The sequence below is a fragment of the Chelonia mydas genome, chromosome 1, assembly GCF_015237465.2.
Source record: "Chelonia mydas isolate rCheMyd1 chromosome 1, rCheMyd1.pri.v2, whole genome shotgun sequence".
Lineage (NCBI taxonomy): Eukaryota > Metazoa > Chordata > Testudines > Cheloniidae > Chelonia > Chelonia mydas.
The window spans coordinates 208,438,213-208,464,031 of record NC_057849.1 but is presented as its reverse complement, the minus strand read 5'-3'; the positions used below and the strand labels follow the sequence as shown (position 1 = coordinate 208,464,031).

Genomic DNA, 25,819 nt, shown 5'->3' with positions numbered 1-25,819 from the left:
ATGTCCATAGCACAAATAACCATCTCCATGACCAGCTTTACTGGAGCCTGGACTCCCTCCCTTCCCCCCTGAAGGGAGACTCTCCAAGAGCAGGTGGGCAGGGGTTGTGGGCAGTGTGGGCGGGGAGGCAGGGATTGGCCCGCTGCTCCCCCTGCCCACGGTGAACCTGCTCTTTGGATACAAAGAGGCCATTTGTCTCTAGTGCTGTCAATCCAGCCCCTTTGACTAAGGTTGAAAATGAAAAATGTAAGTACCTAGAAATTTTAGGTCATGGTGATTTTTCTCCAATTATCTTTTCATTAGGAAGGTGGGGGAGGTTTGAACATCTGTGAATCACATTTAATCTCCACAAATCGGCTTTGCCTGCAGTATGATTTCATGTTGCTATTTTTCCTCTTGACTGGCAATAGGAAAGTAGGAATCCCAGAGGGATAGAAATGGAGGTATCCAGCCAGAGTGATCCCCTTCCAGCTGGCTCTGCCCCCATACCTCCTGGAAATCCCAGCATGAGCCCCTAGTTTCATGCAGGACAATGTAATGATTATTTTGTCCCACTGAATAATTAAAAAATAAGCTAGAGCCCTCTCCCGGTGGTGCTCAGGATTCCTTTCTCTGTCAGCTCCATAGCTCTTGAATTGCTGCCTCTGTCCTTGGGGCTGAAATGAATGGTTGGGTCTCTGTCCACACAGATTTTTTTTTTTTTGTGGCCTTCATTATTTCTGCTTCAAACCTGTTTCCCAGGTGCCTCGCCCAGAGGGGACAGTGCCCCTCATCATTTCACCTCCGCTTCACTGATCAGTTCTGAAATCAGACGCTGCCTAGAGGCGAAGACCCCTCCCTTCTAGCTTCCCTCCTGCACCTGGCAGACAGAGTGGTTGTCACTGCCAAGGGGAGTTTGCCTGTGACTTGACATTTTAGTTTGCCCCTGGTTTGAGAAGAGATTGCAGGTGGGGAGGGGGCCTGCATGTCTGTAATGTATTCAATGACCCAGGCCACGGCAGATTGCATCAGCCATCACCCTGCTCATATGTTAAGCAAGACAATACAAAAGAAGGATGTAACAAACCTGTTTCGTGTGAAAATGTTCCCTTTTCCCTGGGATTTGGCTTAATAGTGAAGGGCACAAGTAACCAATATTGTCAGGATCTCTGAGTAGTGTACCCTTGAATTTATTATCTACAAAGTAGGTACAAAATCTTCAAAATGACACACAAACACACTCCCCAGAGTCTGTGTTTGCAAGGCAAGAACCTATATTGCTTGTCGATGGGACACAGCTTAGTTCAGTGGGTAGAGCACCGGCCTAGGAGTCAGGAGCTCAGACACTAATCTGCTGTGTGACATTAGTCAAGTCACTTACCTTTGGTGCTTCACTTCCCACATTTGTAAAGCAGGAATGATTGTACTTAGCTCACCTTTCTAAAGCGTTTTGAGCTCCAAGGGTAAAAATTGCTAAGTTCGGTCATTGCTGGGAAGCACTTATATTCTATGGCCACGAGTGCTATAGTAAATCCTAGGGTAGATGATCTCTCCCCCAAGAATTCCAGGAGACCAAACAGAGCTTTCCACCTAGGCTAAAAAAGGGGCTCTTTCCATTTCACTTCACCTGCTGCTCCTCATAGCATTCCCCTTCAGCCTCTTTTAAACTCTGTTTGTTGCTGTACAAACATGGTCTGGAGAGAGGATTGCTGCTGCTTCTGGACCTTCTCTGGCCCCTTCCAAACACACCTGAGAGCAAACAGTAGTTATTGATTACACACAAATCAGGGGCCTCTTTTCCCAGTGGCAAATTGAGGTGGTTTAGTAAGAGGGTCCTTTTCCCTGGAGTGGCTGCCATATTGTGTGCCAGAATCTGTAAGCTTTCATTTAAAAAAAAAAGTCTAGCCTTTACGGTTGTGAAGATAACGTTGCAAGCATAAATCATGTGTAACCAATGCAGTGATGTCAATCAGAGCCTGCTGGCAGCCTGAAGAAATGGTTCTGAGAGGTATGGACTGCCCTTTTTCATTATAAAGGAGTATTAATGTCTGCAGCCTGCACACACACACATTTAAATGCAGCCTTGTTAACTAGTGGACTGCTGCTCAAAGTGCACACAAAGGAGAGTGACAATCATAGTCTGAAGATCTGCACAATGTACTGTGAGTGGCATCTGATATTGTATCATGAGTAAGTGGAGCTTTGGGTAGGGTTGCCAACTTTCTATTCGCACAAAACCGAACACCCCCTGCCCTGCCCCTCTTCCAAGGCCCTGCCCATGCCCCGGCCCTTCTCCTAGGGCTCCCCCTCCCCACTCCATCCCCCAACCCCTCTGTCGCTCGCTCTCCCCAACCTCACTCACTCACTCATTTTCACCTGCCTGGCTCGGGGCTGGGGTACAGGAGGGGTTGAGGGCTCTGTCTGGGGGTGCGGGGCTGAGGATGAGGGGTTTGGGGTGCAGGAGGATGCTCTGAGCTAGGACTGAGAAGTTTGGAGGGCGATCAGGGCTAGGGCAGGGGGGTGGGGCGTGGGGGGGAAGGGGTCCAGGGGTGCAGGCTCCGGGTGGTGCTTACCTCAAGCAGCTCCTGGCCAATGGGAGCTGCAGGGCAGGGGCAGCGAGTGGAGCCTCCTTGGCTGCCCCTACGCATAGGAGCTGGAGAGGGGACATGCCGGCTGCTTCCCGGGAGCCGCGCGGCGTGGAGGCTAGCAGGGAGCCTCCAGCCCTGCTGTGCGGCGCTGCCAGCTGGACAGTGAATGGCCCGCCAGGATCCCCTTTCGACCAAGTGTTCTGGTCGAAAACTGGACATCTGATCACCCTAGCTCTGGGAGAGTATCACAATGTATTCTTTTCCTAGTCTGCCTCCAGCCCATCCTTTCTGCCCATTCCTGGCTCCCATGTCTCTAACTGTGGCTGACAATGCGGCTGCTGAATCAAGAGTCTGTAACAAATACTTGCCCTTGGTGAATCCATGCTGACTGTTCCTGATCTTCCTTCCAGTGCATGTTTTACACTTTTTGATAGGTACAGCTGTATGTATACTCCCCCTCCTCCCCCCCAGCTCTCCCTCCATCTATCACATTTTATTTCTCCTGGTCCTGCTTTCCTCCCCCCTTGAGTTGTTTTGTTCATGCAACCCATCGGGGAGATTCTTTATTATAGTGGAATAAGACAGCATTCTCAGTCTGCTCCTAACATAAGGTACATGTGTTATGTCTGGTCCAAGCTTACCTCCTTCCTGGGAATTTACTTGATTGTGAACTTAAATAACAACAACCAAACAGAAACCTCAGACTAAGCTTTCTCCTGAGCTCAGCTGTTCATTGGATGTTCCTTTGCCTCAGAGGGAAACTCGAACCCGTTTTATTCTGAACTGGACCTAGAAAGACCCACCTGCTAGCATGAGTCAGCAGAAATAGGGCTGTAGCATCTGACATGTGGGTGACTCGCCACATGAGACCTGCATTGCCAGGCGGTATCCCAGAGCCTGCTGTCATATTAGGGAGTTGGTTTTGCTGTATTGCACTCTTCACTCAGCTTGTGTTCCTATGTGGTAGACTTCCATGCTAGTTTCAGTGTTACTCTCTTAGCCATCTCCATTGCTAATGCTCCTTGGCCAGTGATAGAAGTCAAATCTATTTAGATAATAAAACCCTTTCTCTGAACCATCCACAAATGAATCCACCTTGAAGCTCCTAGTCCTTTCCAGATTGGGGATTTCAAGAGAGGGCTAAGAAATCACATTGAGATGGGAGGCCTGCTACATCCACTTCAACTTTAATGGCAGTCTCAGTCACTAGTGGGGATGAGAAATGGCACATATCCCAGCTCAAAGGAGGCAATGCCTGTCCAGCGGTGGAGTGACTGAAACTGCACAGCCAGTCAATACAGGATTCTCCCAGCTTCAGTGTGGTCTCAGCCTGAAGGAGAATGTGTTCCTTCTGGGATCTGAAGTAATTGGTTCCCCTTTCTCATCTGTCACTGTTTTCTTTCCCCTAGGCTGTCCCACTGGTTCCTTTAAAGCATATGTGGGGGATGCCCCCTGCAGACTCTGCCCCGCCCACAGCCACGCTCCAGTGCCAGGCTCCAGTGAATGTGCCTGCCAAAGCCGATACTACCGCTCTGCTTCGGACACGTCTGACACCCCCTGCACTGGTAAGTGTTTGGGTAGAGTGTGTGAGGGGAGGAAGGGGGATGGCCAATGATTCCGGGGAGTCTCTGAGTCATTGCCTCTAAGAGCCCCTGAGAAAGAGAGAATAATTTCTCTTCACTCTTTTCCCCTGCAGGAATCTGGGGGGCACCATTTCTAATCCACTACAGGGTATGTCTACCCACCAAATGTATTGAAGACATTTCATTAATCCCATATATTATATACAATTCTCAATATAGTAGATACAAAAACCTGCATTAAAAGAACATTAATGTTGCAAAATCAGGCTCTCAGAAATTAGGAAATATCAGAATTCAGTTTGCCCAGGCAACCTTAATTCGGCCTCCTTGTGTGTATGCATTATGATACAGTCTTTAATTACATGATCACATAGTATTTTTCTGTAAGGACCCCTGCCTCATTAATTGCACAGGATGACAGTGCTCACTGAATGAGCAGTTACTTCATACGTTGTTTTATCCTCGTTGTACAATGAGTAGCACCAGACTGTATTTACTACACACTACTGAAACCCTCTTTGGAAGACAGAAATATTAATTTCCTCATGGGCTTTCTATGGTGCTTCTCTCTATAGTCCAAGTGCTTCACAAACATTCACGAATTTGTCTTCATAACACCCCTGTGAGGAGAGGGAGTATTATCCCCATTTTACAGATAAGGGGCGGAGGCACAGAGAGATTAAGGTCAAAAGTGTCCATTAAATTTGGTTTCCCAATTTGAGATATCTAGGACCTGATTTTTCAGAGTACTTAGTATGATATAGCACTTTATATGTTGAAGCACAACTCCCATTGTCTTCAGTTCATAGATTCCAAGGCCAGTGGGGTCCATTGTGATCATCTAGTCTGACTTCCTGTATAACTCAGGACATAGAACTTCCCCCAAAAATAATTCCTAGGGTATATCATTTAGAAAAACATCCAACATTGATTTTTAAATGGTCAGTGATGGAGAATCCACCATGATCTTTGGTAAATTGTTCCAATGGTAAATTACTCTTGCTGTTAAAAAATCATGCATTCTTTCCAGTATTTATGCATTCCATTCCTTCCTTTGCATTCTGAATTTGTCTAGCTTCAACTTCCAGCTATTGGATGTGTTATACCTTTCTCTGCTAGACTGAACAGCTCATTATTGAATATTGGTTCCCCATATGGGTAGTTATAGCCTGAAATCAAGTCACCCCTTAACCTTCTCTGTGTTAATCTAAATAGATTGAGCTCCTTGAGTCTATCACTATAATAAATGTTTTCTAATCCTTTAATCGTTCTCGTGGCTTTTCTTTGAACCCTCTCCAATTTATCAACATCCTTCTTGAATTGTGGACACCAGAACTGGACACAGTATTCCAGTAGTGGTCACACAAGTGCCAAATACAGAGGTAATATAACCTCTCTGCTCCTACTTGTGATTGGCCTGTTTATGCATCCCAAGTTTGCATTAGCCCTCTTGGCAACAGCATTACACTGAGAGCTCGTGTTCAGCTGATTATCCACCATGACCCCCAAATCTCAGAATTACTACTTCCCAGGAGAGAGTCCCCCATCCTGTAAGTATAACCTATTTCTTTGTACTTAGGGCAGCTGTGAGCGCTCAGCGCTTCCCCAAATCAGATCCCTGGGTCTCAAGTTGGGCACCCAAAAAATTAGGAACACACAATTAGTGACCACCTGTGAAAAAATTGGCTTAAGTGACTTGCCCAGCATCACACAGGAACTCTGTGGCAGAGGCAGGGTTAGAATCCAGTTTGCCAGGGAAGCATTCACCTGTTTTAAACATGAGATGATCCTTTCTCTTCTTGCAGTCCCTTGCATCATTCATTGCACACCTTCCAGCTTTTGCAACAAATGAGGCAACAGTCCTACAGACAACAGATTCCTTCAGTTCACCACCCGGATTCATATCCAGTGGATGTCCATCCTGTGCACTGACTGAGGCAGGGGTCCTTTGGAAAAAATAGTATATGAACATTGGCCAGTTTATGAAGGCCTACACTCATCTTGCAGGCACTTCTCTGTTTGTCTGTTCATCTGTAAAGTGATAACTTGTGAATGCCACGTAGGAGCAATTTCAAAATTTCAGGGAATGTTCTAGGCATCAGTGTCCAGAACCCTATTGATATTTGGGGAAAACAGAAAAACAAAAGGGGACACATGGAGCCCCTGCAGCACTTTGCTATAGCACGCTTAATGCAGACAGAATGTTCAGAGAATTTAGCTACCAGACTGTAACAAGTCTCTACTGAACATGTGCATACTGAGATTTTAAAAAGGCTCATAAATTGGATGGCTTTTTATGAGAACAACACAAGGCTCATCCCTGACAAAAAGCCACCCCCTTGCTAAATTTCAAGTCCTTGCTCCAAAGCATGGGGGTGCTAGAGCTCTTATAAGAAAAGAAAATTTGAATAGCGACAAAACAATGTATTTGTCCCTAGCCTCCTTCTAGGAAACAGCTGAAACATTTTTTGCAGAGGAATGAGAAATAAGGAACTTGTCCTCTTTTTCTCTTTCCTTTTCTTTCTTTCTCTCTGTCATTCTTTTGTAGGTTTTTAATATCTCATTTTCCTCTCTTGTAGGCACTCCCTCCGCCCCCCGGGATGTTAGCTATGAGATCATTGGCTCCAATGTGCTCCTGACCTGGCGCTTACCCAAGGACCTGGGTGGCCGCAAGGATGTCTTCTTTAATATAATCTGCAAGGTGTGCCCGACGGGGTCTCCAGGGCCCTGCGTGCGCTGTGGGGACAGCATTCAGTTTGAGCCACGCCAGGTGGGGCTAACAGAGAGTCGTGTGCAGGTCTCCAACCTGCTGGCCCGTGTGCAGTACACATTCGAGATCCAGGCCGTCAACCTGGTGACCGAGCTGAGCCCAGAGGCACCCCAATATGCAGCCATCAACGTCAGCACCAGCCAGTCAGGTGAGGAGTCCTGTTCATCTGACTCTCATCCCTCCTACTGCTTTCTCTCATTCCTTCCTTTACATTCCGTGCCTTGTAGCAGGCATGGCTCTGACTTGTTTGGCTGTGTGCTATACTTCATCTTGACCTGCCACTTCTGAATGGTTCCTGTGTGCCCCTCTCTCTGCTGCTCCCTTTTTTCCCTTCCCCTCTTGGCGGAGAAGCTGAGTTTAGCTGCCAGTGTGAATGGGCATGAAGAAACAAGGAAGTGTCAGAGGCAGGAGATGGCCCAGAGGGAACAGCAGTGAGCGAAGTATCTCCACTGGTCAGAGGAGCAGCTGCTTCATTGCGTGATGCAGGAGCCACTGTCATCATTTGTCAGGGGCCCTGCGAGTTTTAAGCTGCTGCAGAAGATTTAGCATTTCTTCGCCTTTTCATCATCCCCTCTATCTCCCGCTCTTCTTCGTTTTCCCTTCGACCCCCCCTTCCTCTCTCTAGTTCATCTTTCTTCCCTTAAGTCACTCTTCAGTTTCCTTCTTTACCTTTGCCCTCTTACAAAAAAGAGTGAATCTCCTGTTTGTCTTTTACTTCTCCTCCTGCATCTCTTCAGCTCCTCTCCTGTCCCCTTCCCTCTCTCTGGACTCCATTTCAGTTCATATTTCATGACTCCTTAACAAACATCACTGGGAATTCACCAACTGTGCCCGTCTGTGTCTTAGTGTCTGTCTCGAAAGAGAAAGAGATGACAGCTGGGCACAGCATGATAAAATATAGTATATATGAATGGCTGTATCCAGCACTGAAGTGCATCTACCTCTAGGATGCACAACTGTTCAGGTCAGTAGACAAAAAAGAAAAACACATCAATGCCAACTGCTGTGGGAATGCCAGGGTGAAAGAATGCAATGACCCAAGCTGAAATTTAGTCAAGACTCAGGGAAAGAGGTTAACACCCCATTTTACAAAAACTGTCATGGATTCTTCTACTGGCCAAAGTTTCCTTTTTCTAACCTTCAGTGCCATGGTGCTAAAGAATGATCCTGGGATGTTATTTCCCTGTGGATGGGAAATGGGGGGTCCAGTTTTGGGCCCCACACTACAGGAAGGATGTGGATAAATTGGAGAGAGTCCAGCGAAGGGCAACAAAAATGATTAGGGGTCTAGAGCACATGACTTATGAGGAGAGGCTGAGGGAGCTGGGATTGTTTAGTCTGCAGAAGAGAAGAATGAGGGGGGATTTGATAGCTGCTTTCAACTACCTGAAAGGGGGTTCCAAAGAGGATGGCTCTAGACTGTTCTCAATGGTAGCAGATGACAGAACGAGGAGTAATGGTCTCAAGTTGCAATGGGGGAGGTTTAGATTGGATATTAGGAAAAACTTTTTCACTAAGAGGGTGGTGAAACACTGGAATGCGTTACCTAGGGAGGTGGTAGAATCTCCTTCCTTAGAGGTTTTTAAGGTCAGGCTTGACAAAGCCCTGGCTGGGATGATTTAACTGGGAATTGGTCCTGCTTCGAGCAGGGGGTTGGACTAGATGACCTTCTGGGGTCCCTTCCAACCCTGATATTCTATGATTCTATGATTCTATGGTATTTGCCCAGATATTACACTGATGACTGCCATCTAAATGTCTGTTATAATAATAATGAAAGGGGTGTGATCCTGGAAGCATCATGACTAGAACTAAGTGCCCAAGTCCTGCTGAGACTTGGATCCAAAGCATGTCATATTGCAATGTGGATGCAGTCAAGCCTTAGACATGAGTGACAAGGTCTGTGTAGTGCAGTATGGACATATTAGTATGGCTGTGCAACCCAGATCCAGCAGTTGAAAACCCAGGTTTACAATGTAATGCAGACTCTCAAGCATGGGCCTGGGAAACACCAAGTTCACAAACTGGGTCCCACCGACTCAGGTTTACAATGCAGTGTAGAAGTACCCTGAGAGACCAGTTGGTTGTCTGGGCAGCCCTGGAGGTGGTGAGTGAAGGGTTGCAAAGCCTATCAGAGTGATGAACAGAATAGAGGAAGCTAGTATATGGAGGGGAGATGGCAATAAAATCAGGAGAATCCTGGATTGTTGCAGAAGGGCTGTACTTGGCTGAGAGGGACTCTGAAACCTGACTTACAAAGGTAGCCTGAGAGAACTGAATGCACATATTTGGCTCTGCTAAGTGACAGCTAGAATTGGGTGGGGACATGACAACTCTCTACAAGGGTGTACATAGCTAGAGGGAGAGGAATTGTTCTCGGGTGGGCTCGGGGTGGGGTATAATCAGGAGTAATGGGATGAAATGGAGCAAAAGGGGGAACAATTTAAATTGAATATCAGGAGCTGTTTGCTACCATTGAGCTCTATTAAACTCCTAATTAGACTCTACTAATTAGACTCCCCAGAGAAGTGGTGGAAGCCCTATTGCCTAAATCATGTAAAATTAGGCCTGGACAAAGCCCAAGAGAACATACTATAGGGAACTATTCTGCCCTGGCTGGGGACCAGACGTGAACTGTGCTAATAGGTCTATTCCTGCTTTAATGTATGGGTTCTGCGGAGCGTCTTGCTGTGAGGACAGGGAGAGATGGATAATGCTCCCCGCGAGCAGAGAGGAGGCTGCAGGTGAGCTGTGGCTGGATCATGAACATGTGGCAGGGTCACGTATATGACTTGGGGGGATTCCAGGTTTTTGAAAGGAAAAAATCTAGGGCACAAATTGCTTTCTGAGGTGCTGGAGGGTGTTAGGCATCTGGTGGGGGATTTTCTGCCCCATTGCTCCCGTTACCAGGGAAGCAGTGATTAGCAGAGGTTATGTGGGATACCTGGCCCCTCAACGAGTGGCGCCACAAGTGGCTGCTTGGGTATTTTGTGCCTCTGGCCCCAGACACAGGGAGAGATGACTCCTGTGGGAAGGATGGTTCCAGCTGGTATCTCTGAACTCTGCTGGGGGAGGGCAGGTGGCACATTAACCTCCCAAATGATTTCCCCTGCTCTCCACCATTTCCCATCCCTGCCTCATTTGTGTGAGTCAGCAGTGGTGGAATCTAGTGTAACCTCTTCCTTCTGGCTCTGCCTTTGAATCACCAAGTCTCCTCTCTTCCTTTGCTCATGCCTGACTTGTTTGTCCTGTTCTGCAGCCCCCCTTTTCCTCTTGGCTGTGTGGGGGCTGGTCTCTCATGCTCCAGAAGGGTCTCAGGGGAGCAGCTGTCCTGACAGGCTCCTCTCCAGAGCTGCAGTGTGCACTGGATGGTTATTGTGGTTGGGTCCTTTTTTACCTCTACTCTTCCCCAAGATCATTAGCAATGAGCTTGAGATGAGCTGCCCTCAATTCATAGTGACAGCTCACGCTAACGAGGCCTCTGTTCCTCTGTCACGTGGCCTGTCTCACTCCTGACCCCTCCCTTCAGCCCCCTTGGCAGCTTTTCACTTTAGGTTAGATTTTCTTTTTTTATTGTTACACACACAGATGGACTCTCAGCTCTTCCACTCCAAGAGAGACAGGGAAGCGGGTTGGATGGAATGGATGAGATGACATGGAGAGATGAGGAGCGAGAAGTTGGGGGACAGAATTTCTGAATGAAAGGGTGTAACACTCATCTCCTCTCCATTGAATTAGGGGTAGCCAGACAAAGAATCTTCAGCCCCAGCAGCCTTTGTATCTCCCCTTTGGCCCTGCACTAACCACAGGTTCTCTCACTCCCCTCTATGGCTGGGTGCATATATTCTTCGCATCCACTCTTCCCACTTCCACATGCCCAAGAAAACCTGAGGACAATATTCTGTTCTTGGAACAATTTCTCTCCTGTACTCTCCTCCATTTAGCCGTATTTCCCATTCCCTTGTTCTCTGTTTCCAAGACGACTGCCGCTTTAAGAGTTTGTCTACACCTAGTGGCTCACTGTCTCCAGCTCCACAGTTAGAGATGGGATCCGATGATCGCTACATCAGTCATTTCCATGGCATCCAATGATGATGTCCCATCTCTGGATGGGGGTTCATTTAAGGTAGGGCACAAGGGACTGACACAGGAAAGCTCTTCACACTTACATCCTTGCAGTATAATTTGACTTGATCTTTTCCAGCAAGCTGCTATCCCAAAACAGTTTGGAGAGTAAAATGGCATGCTTGCTGGGATAACTAGGAGAGGGAGGAAAATATTCAGAGATAAGGCAAGATAGAAAAGTCATGTTCAGCTGAGGTTTGAGGTTTTAAGATGGATAGATAAAGAGGTGGAGGCCATTCCAGAAAACAGAAGCTGCAGAGGAGAAGGATCTTCTATGAATAGTGGTGCGGTTGTGTAGTGGGAAGGATGGGAGGCTGCCACATGGCAAGCAAAAAACCTGTGGAACCTACTGCCACAATATGTTATTGAGGCCAAGAGCTTCATAGGATTTAAAAAAGGATTATTTATTTATATAGATTATACCATTTGAAGTTACAATATCTATCCTTATGCTTCAGGGCATAACTATCTCCATCTGAAAGCGGTCAGAAAGAAACTTCCCTATGGGTAGGTTATTCCAAAATTGTCCATTAGGGGGTTTCCTGCCCCTTCCTCTGAAGCCTCTGCTACTGGTCATTGTCAGAGACAGGATTCTGGACTAGATGGACCACTGCGCTGATCTAGACTGGCATTTCCTGTGTTGCTAGAAAGTGGGGAAAGGGATAGAGAGATTGGCTGGAGCAAGTCCATGGAGTGTTTTAAAAGCAAGGTGAGTGTTTTGGGTTTTTTTTAAACTGAATCCTGAAACAAAAGAGAGCTAATGAAGCAGTCTGAAGACGGAGGTGATGTGGTCAGGCTTCCTCGTAGCTGTGAGAAGATAGGCAGCAGCATTCTGCCCATGCTGGAGTCAGAGCAATGGGACTTGGGGTTGCCAGCCAGAGACAAGGGAGCTGCAGTAATCATAGCAAGAGAATCTGAAGGACTGGGTGAGGGTTTCAGCAGAGGTTGAGCGGAGGCAGTGACATTCAAGGGCAATGCTGCAGGGGGGCATTCAGCAGATTTTCAGGCTGATGGGCTGTATGAGGAGGAGAAGAAGAGTAAAGAATGATGCCAAAGTTACTGACTGTGAAATCAAATGGAAGTTCTGGGTTTAGCCGGGAAATGTACTAGAGGATGTTCCTCTTGCCCAGGAGAAGCACATCTGACTTAGCTGGTAGAAGGTGAGACAAAAACTACAAATTTTCTTAGTCAAAACAGAAAGGGAACATGGAGACAGAGAGTGTATTACAGGCTGTCAGAAGATATTTACAGATTAGTATAATCAGCATAAAGTTGACAGATGAAGTGCAGTTCTGCTATGAAAATTGACTGGACACATGGATCGCAGGGCTCCATATTCATTGTCTCTCATTGATTGCAGATCAGAAGAGCTCATTTTGGAAGTAAATTTTGTTTCCTAATTGTTAACTCTGAAAGCTCAGCCTGGGCTCTGAGAATCAAGCTGGGTTGTTTTCTTCTCACACATCATCACCAGTAATAAAGATTCTGCAAGGCAAATTTTTCCCTCAGTGAGAGTTGTCTCAGCTTAGGGTACATCTACACTACAGCACGAACAGCACAGCTACAGTGCTACTGCAGCACTGTAGTGTATGCTTCCTACATCAACGGAAGGCATTTTTCTGTTGGTGTAGTAACAAGCTACTGCCTTGAGAGGCGGTAGCTAGGCCAATAGAAGATTTCTCCCTTGGACTTAACTGTGTCTACAATGGGGATTAGCTCAACCTCACTACATTGCTCAGGTGCAAAATTTTTCACAGCCCTGAGAATATTGCTAGATAGACCTAAGTTTTTGGTATAGACCAGATCTCAGTTGTCTTCAGAGGGTTTAAAGAGGTATAACTGACTGGAACTTAGGAAAAGATTCTGTGGATGACGCACAAGATGGAATATGCTCCAGTTCCCTCTCTCTGAGCTGTGTTGTCTCTGCAGGCTGAACAGAAAAAGAATGTGCCATATTTCACATTTCAGATTACAGAGCACTTTGGATAAGGGCAAAGATACACTGCTCAGGAGGGTAGAAGTAGATGGAAAATAGCAGAGAATGGAACCTAGTGGTACCCAAGGAGAAGTTTCTGCACAAAAGTGGAATGACAGCTAGGGACAAAAAGGGGTGTTATTTGATAGGCAGGCACAGAACAGTAGAGTAGTAATAATAAATAAATATTTTGCCCTTCTAATGCGCTGTCCATCCAAAGAACTTAAAGTGCAACATCCTGACAGGATCTGAGACCCCTGAATAGCTAGGGAAGTGACTCAGGGAGATGGATAGAACAATGTTGAAGCCTGCAGTGAAGGCCTGCAGGCCAACAAACAGAGGAACTGGTTAAGTGCACAGAGGAAAGTCATTTCTGTGCTGTGTCCAGGCTGAAATCTGTTCAGGATAAGGATGTGTGAAAGGGACTTGGAGAAAAAACAGGTTCCTCATGCATTTTGCTGGGAGAGGGAAATTTAGTGATGGGATTGCTGGGAATGTAAGTCAAGGACAAAAGAGAGTTTGACAGTGATAGATTTGTGGAAAGTACTAGAGGAAAAAGACTTGTTGACAATGGCAATAATATAAGGAATTCATTTGGGGAGATAGGACCAAAATATAGAAGAGGGAAGAGAGTCAAGAAAGAAGTGGTTTTCTCAAGGCACTTGGTGCTGCTGGAAGCTGCTGTGGAGAGAAGAAGGAGAGCATCAATGCAGAGGCCTGCACAGGGTACATAGTCCCTATGACTGAAGGAGTCAGAGATGGAGAGGACTTCAAAGGAAAGAAGTTCAAAGGTGGCATCAACATGCATGTCATATCTCCAGTGACATTATATCAGAGGAGAAGAAACTGCTGAGTGTGGGAAAGTCATAGATCTGGGAGGGGAGGGAGTTATCAGATGTGATAGACCACAGAAAATTTGAGAGGGCTGAAGAAAGAGAAGAGTTTGAAGGAGAGAATGAATTTGAATCCACCTGAGTTTTGGTGTGACAGCAATAACAGCTCCTCATTGGAGGGCTGAGTCTGACCGAAGAGGGAAGTGAGAGGGCTGGGCTGGGTGGGAGTGGGAGGAGCAGAAAGAAGTCCAGGAGGGTGTCCTAGTTCTACATGTTCGTAGCCTTGTCTGGTTCTTTCATTTTCATGAAATTCAAAACTTAACTTATAGGCAAATCATCAATACATGCTAGAATTACTGCTCACTTGTGAGAGAGTTTAGTATCCTGAGAACCTAACAAATAGTTAACATTACTAACCAATTAAACAGTGTCTTAATTGATTTACTAATGTCTGTTCATCTCATCACTTACCAATTTATGTGAATACTTTGACCTTCATGTCATTTCCCAATCACAACAAGAGAATCATAGAATCATAGAATCATAGAATATCAGGGTTGGAAGGGACCTCAGGAGGTCATCTAGTCCAACCCCCTGCTCAAAGCAGGACCAATCCCCAATCAAATCATCCCAGCCAAGGCTTTGTCAAGCCTGACCTTAAAAACTTCCAAGGAAGGAGATTCTACCACCTCCCTAGGTAACGCATTCCAGTGTTTCACCACCCTCCTAGTGAAAAAGTTTTTCCTAATATCCAACTTAAACCTCCCCCACTGCAACTTGAGACCATTACTCCTTGTCCTGTCCTCTTCTACCACTGAGAATAGTCTAGAACCATCCTCTCTGGAACCACCTCTCAGGTCGTTGAAAGCAGCTATCAAATCCCCCCTCATTCTTCTCTTCTGCAGACTAAACAATCCGAGTTCCCTCAGCCTCTCCTCATAAGTCATGTGTTCCAGACCCCTAATCATTTTTGTTGCCCTTCGCTGGACTCTCTCCAATTTATCCACGTCCTTCTTGTAGTGTGGGGCCCAAAACTGGACACAGTACTCCAGATGAGGCCTCACCAATGTCGAATAGAGGGGAACGATCACGTCCCTCGATCTGCTCGCTATGCCCCTACTTATACATCCCAAAATGCCATTGGCCTTCTTGGCAACAAGGGCACACTGCTGACTCATATCCAGCTTCTCGTCCACTGTCACCCCTAGGTCCTTTTCCGCAGAACTGCTGCCTAGCCATTCGGTCCGTAGTCTGTAGCGGTGCATTGGGTTCTTCCGTCCTAAGTGCAGGACCCTGCACTTATCCATATTGAACCGCATCAGGTTTCTTTTGGCCCAATCCTCCAATTTGTCTAGGTCCCTCTGTATCCTATCCCTGCCCTCCAGCGTATCTACCACTCCTCCCAGTTTAGTATCATCCGCAAATTTGCTGAGAGTGCAATCCACACCATCCTCCAGATCATTTATGAAGATATTGAACAAAACCGGCCCCAGGACCGACCCCTGGGGCACTCCACTTGACACCGGCTGCCAACTAGACATGGAGCCATTGATCACTACCCGTTGAGCCCGACAATCTCTAATGGTAACTAGATTTATTAACTGCCAATAAATGTGATTACTAGTACAGAATATTTCAACTCAGTGTATCAATTTTCAACATCTGTGTTACTCAGTATGCAGTTTTCCTAACACTACCATACTCAGTTTCAGTAAATCTTATCTGTGGGTCTTGGGAAACTACATTCATGGGTGGACAGTAAACAGACCAAAGCCAACATTTTCAAAAGTGTTAGGTTTTAGACACCTCCATTTTTGGTTGCCCAATTTGAGGCACTTTGGGCTTGGCCTTCTGGCATGCTAACCACTGACAACTCTGAGAACCGAGAGGGCTCAGCAAAAAAATCTAAAAATCAGGGCTAAGTTGGCAAAAGTTGGGCACACAAAATCAGAGGCATCTCTTGGAAAATGTGGCTATTTTACTCTTAATTTATGTGAGCCCTTATGCTTGTTATAAGGGAATCCCCTTTTTTGTGGATTGGTGTTAACAAAACACTGATGAACAGCAAAGGAATTACTTACCAATCAAATCCACAGAGCTAGTCCACGATCTTCAAAAGTGACTAGCAAACTTGGATGCCTCAATTTTTGTGTGCCCACCTTGAGACACTTTCAAAGGTCCTGATTTTCCAGAGGATGGATGTGCAGCGCTTCCTGAAAATCAGGACACCATTTAAGGTGTCTCAAGTTGGGCACCAAAAAGTCAAAGTACCCAGAGTCACTAATAGAACTGGAAAATCTTGGCCTCTCTCCTATGGCAGCTCTTTTTCAGGCCCAACAAACTTCCCTGGGGAATTGATTTATGTCTAGAGCAATTATTAATTATAGTTCATATTATTAATTGTCTCCACCAAATTAGAATACTAGCTCCAAATACAGATACTAATGTAAGGATAAAGACGTGCTATCCCCTGAATGATGCTGTTTGCATGTTGATCTGGCCCCCACAAACACATCTCAGTGTCTTGGCTGTTCCAGCTGTTGTGCTCTGTTTCTTCAGGAAAACACTGTTGTTCATCCTTTGCAGATGGCCTATCAGGAAGAGCTTGTTAATTGAAGAGTCTTCTTTGCTTCTTGGAGATTATGTGTTGATGTTAGTTGAAGTTCATTGTACATAGGCCCGAGTCTTTGTTGCTTCTGTCTTTCCTGGTTGCTATGAAAACTCTAGGCCAGGCCTCTTTTGGGTAGAGTTATTTGAGCAATGTGTCAGGTTAGTGGTTCCACACTTTCTTGGAGTGTCTCATGTGCAAAATAAAGTGGACAAGATTTTGCCCATGACTAACTGTCTTTCTATTGTGGTGGAGGTGTCTTTATCCAGCTTGTTGGTGGGCAGCATTGGCACACAAACAATACTGGTAATTGAGAAATCTCTTTTCTTAAAACTTTTTTTCATATCTTCAGTTTAACTTGGTAAAATTTAATGCTGCATGAGATCCCATCAGTGTCAGTAGTTCATTTATATGAATGCCTTGAAAGTCCATTTACAAATGACTTCCCCCCACCCCGTACTTCTTGTGTATCTCCCACCAAAAGTCCACTCTCTTTTTATGCCCCTGCAGCCCTGCTTCCTCACATACCATTCCCAAGCCACAAGCATAAGGCCCATGTGTGCAGTGAGGTGTGGTGAGGTAGAGGGACCCCGACAAGGGTCATAAAGTCTGTAGGGATGGTGTGACTCCTGACTAGCCTCATGAGTATCACCTGGAAAGTCACGTGTTGATCCAGGTGGAGTGTATTACAGTGCACTTCCTAAGGTCTGTAGGTTCTCTTCCTAAGGCTCTTGGGAGCATTAGTGATTCTCCACTGCTGCAGACCTCAGGGAGTCAGGAGCAAAGGAGGAAGCACCATCTTTGTCCCCAGCTTCTTTCATTCCCCAATTCCTTGCTTTAACTATCTTTAAAACTAAGGACATTCTCATCCACAAAAAACATAGCAAAAACAAGGTAAGGTTGGAGGCACATGTCAGTGGTTTGAGTGGGTATTACTGCTCAGGAATAGTAGAGTTAAAAATAAAACAAAACAAAAATCTGTCCATTATTAGAAAGCCAGGGAATGTTGTTTTTCTCAAACAAGGCATCCAAGCTACCTTAACTCTGCTCCATTGTGATGCCATAAAAAACATTAAAAAAAAACTTACTATCTTCTCCATCCATAACAAAGAGCTTCACTTACCAATGACCACAAAAAACAGAATGCCTCAGTCTTTCATATGTAGTGGTTGGGTTGTCTCATGGCTTCCTTTACTGCCAGATATGGTACATGTACAAGAATTTTCCATATACCTGATTAGACAAGTAGCATACTGAAGGCAATCATTTCCCACTCTTCATAAAGGGCCTGATCTCATGATATGTTATGGGCACCCGTGATTTCAGGTGGCAGCCAATTAAGCAAGTGTTATTAGACACAGAAATATCATGTCTCCATATATAAACCTCATGTGAAAAGAGCAAAAGTTAGAGCAGTGACAAACCATCACACTTAGTTTTGGAGACATGTATGCATGAAATAAATTATAAAACCAATGTTCTGGGGTGCACATTTTTGATAGTCCAGAAACAAAAAAGGGAAGATGGTAGACTGGCTTTCCTGTGGAGGCAGAGTTAGTGTGGTGTGGAGGTAGAGTAGGGTCCTTATTTAAAAAGTGCAGCCTTAAACTCTGCAGTCCCTGGTTTTCTAACATTGGGGGGGTTATTTAACTAAATAATTCCTGATGGGAGCTCTGTACTCATTCTACTGATACATACCTGTGACCTTAACTTCACCTTAAGAAGTGGAGAGAACAGAAAGCTAAATACTTTTACTTGAATTTCCATCTTTGACAGGGTTACTGGTCTAGTGGCAAAGGGGAAGCAGTAAATGTGATATATCGTGATTTTATTAAGGCTTTTGACACTGTCCCTCATGACAGGTTTCAGAGTAGCAGCCGTGTTAGTCTGTATTTGCAAAAAGAAAAGGAGTACTTGTGGCACCTTAGAGACTTACAAATGTATTTGAGCATAAGCTTTCGTGAGCTACAGCTCACTTCATTGGACATCCGATGAAGTGAGCTGTAGCTCACAAAAGCTTATGCTCAAATAAATTTGTTAGTCTCTAAGGTGCCACAAGTATTCCTTTTCTTTTTGTCCCTCATGACATTCTCATAAGCATTCTCATAAGCAAATGTGGTCTAGATGAAAATACTATAAGGTGGGAGAGCAACTATTTGAAAGACCGTACTCAAAGTGTAGTTATCAATTGTTCGCTCTCAAACTGGGAGGGCGTATCTAGTGGGGTTCCGCAGGGGTATGATCTGGGTCCAGTACTTTTCAATATTTTCATTAATGATTTGGATAATGGAATGGAGAGTATGCTTATAGAATCTGTGGATGAAACCAAGCTGGGAACGGTTGCTATCACTTTGGAGGGCAGGATTAGAATTCAAAATGACTTTGACAAATTAGAAAATTAGTCTGAAGCCAACAAGATGAAATTCAATAAAGACATGGAAAATACCACATTTAGAAAGAAAAATCAAATGCACAGCTACAAAATAGGGAATAATTGGCTAGGTGGTAGTACTGCTGTAGAGGGTCTAGGGTTTATAGTGGATTACAACTGAATATGAGTCAACAATGTGATGCGGCTGCAAAAAAGGCTAATACAATTCTGGAGTCTATTAACAGAAGTGTACTTTGTGAGACATGGGAGGTAATTTTCCTGCTCTATTTAGCACTGGCCAGGCGTCGGCTGGAGTACTATGTCCAGTTCTGAACACCATACTTTAAGAAAGATTTGCACAAATAGGTGAAAGTCCAGAGAAGAGCAACAAAAATGATAAAAGGTTTAGAAAACCTGACCCTTGAGGGAAGGTTAAAAAAACTGGGCATCCTGAGAAAAGAAGACTTAGGGGGGACCTGATAACAATCTTCATATATGTTAAGGGCTGTTATAAAGAGGACAGTGATCAATTGTTCTCCATGTCCTCGGAAGGTAGGACAAGAAGTAATGGGCTTAATCTGCAACAAGAGAGATTTAAGATAAAAATTAGGAAAAACTTTCTAACTATAAGGGTAGCTAAGATCTGAAATAGGTTTCTAAGGGAGGTTGTGTTGTGGAATCCCCATCACTGGAAGGTTTTAAGAACAAGTTGGACAAACACCTGTCAAGGATGGCCTAGGGTTTGCCTCAGCCCAGGGGGCTGGACTAGATGACCTGTTGAGGTCCCTTCCAGTCCTATGGAGTATTTCTATGATTCTTTTATGTCTCCTCTGCAGGTATTTTACAAGCTTTGTCCCTGAAATTTTGTTTATTAAATTTGGAATTCACTGGTGAAAGTCATGCTAATTTGAGTTACTTTATTGTTATTTTCATTAAAACTATTTTACTCTTTCATACTTCTTTGCCTTAAAATGTAGCTGCTCAGCTTCATTATGAAATGTAATAGAAATGGGCATATAAAATACACTGGTGTATGTAAATGTTAAAATGTATGTACATTCAATCTAAAATGCTGGCAAACATTGTTTATTTTGGGAGGCCTATGGTGTCCTCTTTGAGGTGGGCTGGGAATATCGGGGGATTATAGTCTGATGGGTGATTGGGGGTTTAGAATGGAAAGCCTATGGAGGTCTGGGATGGAAAGGTGAAGATCCATATCAAGTATCATGATTATTTCAGGACACTTATACAAAATTAGTAATAAAAAACAAGGGAATGGGCCTGAAACCTGGCCCTTAGAGGCAGTGGGGGGTGGGGGGGTGGAGAGTGCACTTTTGGCTGCCCATGCAGTATGTGCCATCATAGGGCCAGTTATCAACCCTGCTGCTTTTCACAAGCATTAACATTCACATTACAAATAGTTTTAAAAGTCCTATCGCACTTTTTGCAGCAGTGGGGTGTTCTTGGTCAAATTCCAACCAAAGTAATTACATTCTACCTCCCTAAAATTCTCCTTGCAGCCATGTCTGGGTACAGTGTTCTTCAGTTGTGTCCTGAAGTCTTGCATGGTGGTGGTGTGCACTGTTAAACAGTTGTTTAGTTCTTTCCCAGATACCCGCATTTCACTGCAGATGAAGCAACTCCTTTCTGTACAAACCTGTGTTTAAAAGGAAAGTGCTATCATTCTGAGAATGAAAGGAACAGGAGAGATGTAAAATATTTTATTGTAACGCTTGGCTCACATTCTGCTTTCACTTACATTATTTGAACTGGTTCCTACTTGCCTGAGCTGGTTAAACTCCTTTGATTTGCTTCTTCCTGACTAATTTTATCTCGTTGGATATGAAAAACAATTCTTTTATCTTTCTTGCAGGTGGGAAGGAAGAAAAGCCATTCTGTGGCTTTGCTTCTTTGCCAGATGTCCCTGCTTTTCTCTCCACCCATCTCAGGTGTTCACACGTTCGGGGACTGGCTGATCAGGAGTGTTTGTTGGGAATTTTCTGTCAGAATCACCTGCCAACAGAAAATGGCATTTTTGCAAAAACAAAATTTTCCATGAGGAAATTTCAGTTTTGCCAGAAAATTTGAATTTTCTGTTGAGAAATTCAAAATGATGTTGCCTTGCCTGCCCGGGGAACTCTTGTCAATCTCACTTTCCACCCCCAGGGAGAAAGTAAAATTGACAGGAGCCTTCCAGGCAGGCAGCTGGCACCTCAACACATCCCATTTTGGTTCTCCTGAAATGGATGTTTCCTGGAAATTCCTTCTCATAAAAAAGCTGTTTATTAATTATTATTATTATTACTGTTCATCTAGTTCAGGATGAAAAAAGGTTCAAAAATGCATAATTTTTATGGGAATAAATTTCCATTTCAAGCCAGCTCTACGAATCAGTGCCTACTCACCTCCATGCTCTTGCTTCTCTGCTTAGAGAGGTAATTTCTAGAGGAGCTATTTAGTACGTCCTCAGTTCAGCAGCATGCTTAAGTGTGTGCCTGGTGTTCAGCACGTCAGTACACATGTTCACTTGGTGTATTTGAACGGGGCCTATATCTCGGTGATGCAGTTAAAAGCAAGGGAATATGATGGTCAGACAAATCAGTCTAATTTTTTTGGTGTATTATTTTTGAAATAGCTTTTTCCACATCCTCTGTCACTAGGTTGCCTCCCTCATTCAGTAAGGGGCCCACACTTTCCTTGACCACCTTCTTGTTGCTAACATACCTGAAGAAACCCTTCTTGTTCCTCTTAACATCCCTTGCTAGCTGCAACTCCAAGTGTGATTTGGCCTTCCTGATTTCACTCCTGCATGCCTGAGCAATATTTTTATACTCCTCCCTGGTTATTTGTCCAATCTTCCACTTCTTGTAAGCTTCTTTTTTGTGTTTAAGATTAGAAGGATTTCACTGTAAGCCAAGCTGGTCGCCTGCCATATTTACTATTCTTTCCACACATCGGGATGGTTTGTCCCTGTAACCTCAATAAGGATTCTTTAAAATACAGCCAGCTCTCCTGGACTCCTTTCCCCCTCATGTTATTCTCCCAGGGGATCCTGCCCATCAGTTCCCTGAGGGAGTCAAAGTCTGCTTTTCTGAAGTCCAGGGTCCGTATTCTGCTGCTCTCCTTTCTTCCTAGTGTCAGGATCCTGAAGTTGACCATCTCATGGTCACTGCCTTCCAGTTCCCATCCACTTTTGCTTCCCCTACTAATTCTTCCCGGTTTGTGAGCAGCAGGTCAAGAAGAGCTCTGCCCCTAGTTGGTTCCTCCAGCACTTTCACCCGGAAATTGTCCCCTACACTTTCCAAAAACTTCTTGGATTGTCTGTGCACCGCTGTATTGCTCTCCCAGCAGATATCAGGGTGATTAAAGTCTCCCATGAGAACCAGGGCCTTAATAAATCTTAATAAATCATGAGATTTTTTAAAAATAATGAAAATAGTGTTTCTCTTATTTGCCTTCTGGCTTGTGAGCTTTTAGGGGTCATGCTTTCAAGCATGTCTCTCCAACCCTGAGAGGTGATCACTTGCTGTTTAAATTAAATGAATGCTGAGATTCTCACATCATCACGTCACCTCCCAGAGCTGAGGATTTAAGAAAAGACTCACGATCAGATAACGAGAGTTGGTGACACAGAGTAAGTAATGTACCAGACTGTCCCACCCCAAAGAGACAGAGGCTCTGTATTTATCCCCAGAGTGAGTGCAGTGCTGGGATCACCCCTGACAGCATGCCTCCTGCCCTGAGCTGGAGGGGCCAAAGCAGAGTTCATGTTGAAAGGTCCATTCAGTCCTGGGCCTCTGCGCCAGGATGGCCAACAAAGGGGCTGATTAGTTTCAGGGATAGCAGTGGTTTTGCCATTTGGGCACCTGTCCCAGAAGACACTGGACTGAGACCCAAATGAGAGCAACTTTCATTCTTTACTGACCTAGGGCGGGATTGGAACCAGTGACCTAGGAAAGGCTCCAACCCTGTCCCCAAGCCCCCAGACTCATCAAACTCCCTCAGCTCCTGGCTTGCAACTGGTGACCTAGAGGTGAAAGGCCCCATATCTTCTTCCCAGTTGCTCCAACTATCCAAGCCTGTTCTCCACGCCACCTAGCTCTGATTTATGTGCATATGCAGTTGCAGAAATCTTTCACATTTCACCTCCAAGGAGCTTGTGATGTCACACAGGCCCCAGGGAAGCCATGCTCCTAGGGAAAGCAATAGGCCTAGCATCATCCCCACTTTATAATTGTGGTGGCAGAGGCACAGAGATGCTAATTGACTTGCCCAAGGCAACATACTGCACCAACAGCAGAGCAAAGGTCTCCTGACTCCAAGTCTTTTTTCTTATTCACTGCACTACTCTTCCTTCCCCCTGCTCACTGAATAATCCATGTTGCACTTTATCACTCCCTCATGACTGACTGAGATTTCCTGGCTTCATTCACTGGCTCTAGTGGCAGGGGATGTGACTTTCCCCACCTCCATCCTGATACATACAGCCTGCCGCTTTCTAGAGAAGGTTCGAAAAGAGCTGGGCCAGGTGTTCTTTGGGTCACATCCTTCATCTCCAGTGATTCATCTGATATGACTGTTGTTAAGGGAGTGTAATCTAGAGGCATGAGGAGTCAGAGTGCCTGGGTTCTGCTTCTGGCTTAGTTACTCTCACTCTTTGCCTTGGGCAAGTCATTCAATCCCTTGCCTCAGTTGCCCCATCAGTGCAGTACAGCAAATAAAACTGACCTACCCCATAGGAGAGTAGTAGGAGGCTTAATTAATTTTTTTGAAAACCCCTTTGAAATCTACTGATGAAAGGTATTGTAGGAGTCTAAATTACTACTCTGGCATTGTGGTGGGGCTCAGAGCTGTGGAGAAGGTAGCATCAGTGGCACTGAACACTTTGATCATTGAAGAGCCTATATCCTCTTATATAAAAGTTGGGGTTTTAACCCCAGTGTCCTAGCCAAAGTCCATTTTGGGGCATTTCGTTCTGCTGACCTAAATTCCCTGGGATAAGGGATTCTTCTTCACTTCTTGTCTTAATGTGTTGCACATGGTTGCTGTGCGCTTTTAACAGACTGCCATATTTCTGTAGTGGGTTGGTGGTGGTCCCCCCTCTGGGTCTGTGGGAAGCCACTTCGCCTCACGACGTCCCTGTGTGTCGCCCACTGTTGGGGAATTAGCAGGCCACATATAGCCTGGGGCTCTGGCCTGCAGTCAGGGCAGAGTAGCAAACACAGTTAGGATAGCCCAAGCCCTTAGTCATGGCAGGACAACAAGAGTCAGCTCTGGCCAGTCCTCAGCTCCGCAGTGGCCCACGGCAGTCTCCCTGCTCGGGAGCAGGCTGGAGGCGTCTGGTTCCTTCGGCGGCTGCAGCCCAACTGAGCTCCCAGACCCTCCTTTTATACTTCCTGGCTCCGTCCACCAGGGCTCAGTGAGTGGTCCCTCCTCCTCTGGGTCCATGGGAGACCACTCTGCCTCACTACACTACCCAAGAGGTGACTAATTTCAGTGAAATTAAATTGCCCCTGGATGTCTTTCGGTATATTTGTGGGATCCTTCGTGATGAGACTCCAGAGAAAAGTAATGAGGGGCTGAAGCCCACATTGTCACCTCAAATTAAATTATATCTTCTGAACAAGCTTTTCCCCTTACAATCTCTTCCTCCTCCTTTCTGTCTTGTTTCTAGTCCCCTCTGCAGTTCCTATGATGCATCAGGTGAGTCGCACCGCCAGCAGCATCACATTGTCCTGGCCACAGCCAGACCAGCCCAATGGAGTCATCCTGGACTACCTGTTACGCTATTTCGACAAGGTGAGTGGAGGGCAATGGAAAAGAGACTGCCCTACTGTGTGCATTAGTGGGGGAACATGGAGAAGGGAAAGGGAAATCTCTCTAGATTGGGGATACAGCTGAGAAGTGAGGTGAGCAAGGGGAAGAAGGGTACTTCCAGTGCAAAGAAAGGGGAATCTGTGGCAAAAACTGGGATTGCAAATGTATTTTTCATCCAATATTTTCCCTTTTGTATTTCCCAGACTGATAGAACCAAATGGTGTGGACCAGTAGAGGGGAGAACTCTAGCTGAGTTCATCCCTGGGATTAGATTAGATCTTTCGGAAGAGTTTAGGGATACCAGATGCAAAGATGATAAAAGGAACTGGAGTTCCAGAAATGATACATCTTTGAGGGGATGGGCTCATTTTCAGCAGGAACACTCCCATTATGCCCTCACAGAGGGAAATCCCATGGGACATACTGGCATCTCCAGCCAAGGATGGATAGAAATCTCTCTGTACCTGTAAAAAACCCTTTGCGGATTAATGCTAGGAACTGTCCATTGCCACTCAGACTCGGTTGGCACTGGGTCCTGTTCTGCTTGGGTGTGTGCTACAGGAGTTTGGAATATGGGATGGTGCCAGCTCACACCTGCCATTCATTAGGCAGCATGTCGATCCATTATAGGCTGGCAGATGGGACACAATAGTTGTTTTCCACCCACATGAGTCATGACTCCTAACTGGAGGTTGGTGGTTGCAGGGCAAGATGTCTGGAGGAGAGTTCAAGCCTCATCTCTGCTCTTCCACTGGAACACATTGCACAGTTGTTCAGTACAGGTCCTTCCTCTGGTTGTAAGGGTGTCTTGTAAATGGTAGTGCCAATTCCATCAGGTTGTCCTATGGAGCACTACATATGCTGTTGCAATGGATTCTGGAAAGGGAGTGGCTGAGTTTGGTGGGCATAGGAGGTAATGTTCCAGGACAAGTTGGGAGATTATTGAGATGAATAGCATCTCACCAGGGCCCCATCAGAAGATACACCACCCGTCCATGTCCTAGCTCCTTACACTCATCTTCCTCACTCTTGACCAAATCACACTTTTCCTTTTCCCTTACTACTCACTTCCTTTAAGGTCAGGAATGAGGGGCATTGGCAGAGCTGGGTGGGGAGCCTAGGACTGGAGTACTGGGGGGGAGGGGGCTGCAGGGCAGGATCGAGGGGCAT

General features: G+C 45.5%; 1 protein-coding gene across 5 annotated transcripts in view; it reads left to right on the top strand.

Moving 5' to 3' along the window:
• LOC102932912 (ephrin type-B receptor 5) overlaps positions 1-25,819 on the top strand; it is a 133,359-nt gene that overhangs the window by 95,763 nt on the left and 11,777 nt on the right. For all 5 annotated transcript variants that reach the window (XR_006290479.1, XM_027830758.3, XM_043545620.1 and 2 more), the window contains exons 5-7: positions 3,977-4,132; positions 6,730-7,068; positions 24,507-24,631. Coding sequence is in view for 4 of the 5 variants with exons in the window: in XM_027830758.3 (XP_027686559.2) it covers positions 3,977-4,132; positions 6,730-7,068; positions 24,507-24,631 (620 nt within the window). In the remaining variant the exon portion in view is untranslated. The remainder of the gene's footprint in view (positions 1-3,976; positions 4,133-6,729; positions 7,069-24,506; positions 24,632-25,819) is intronic.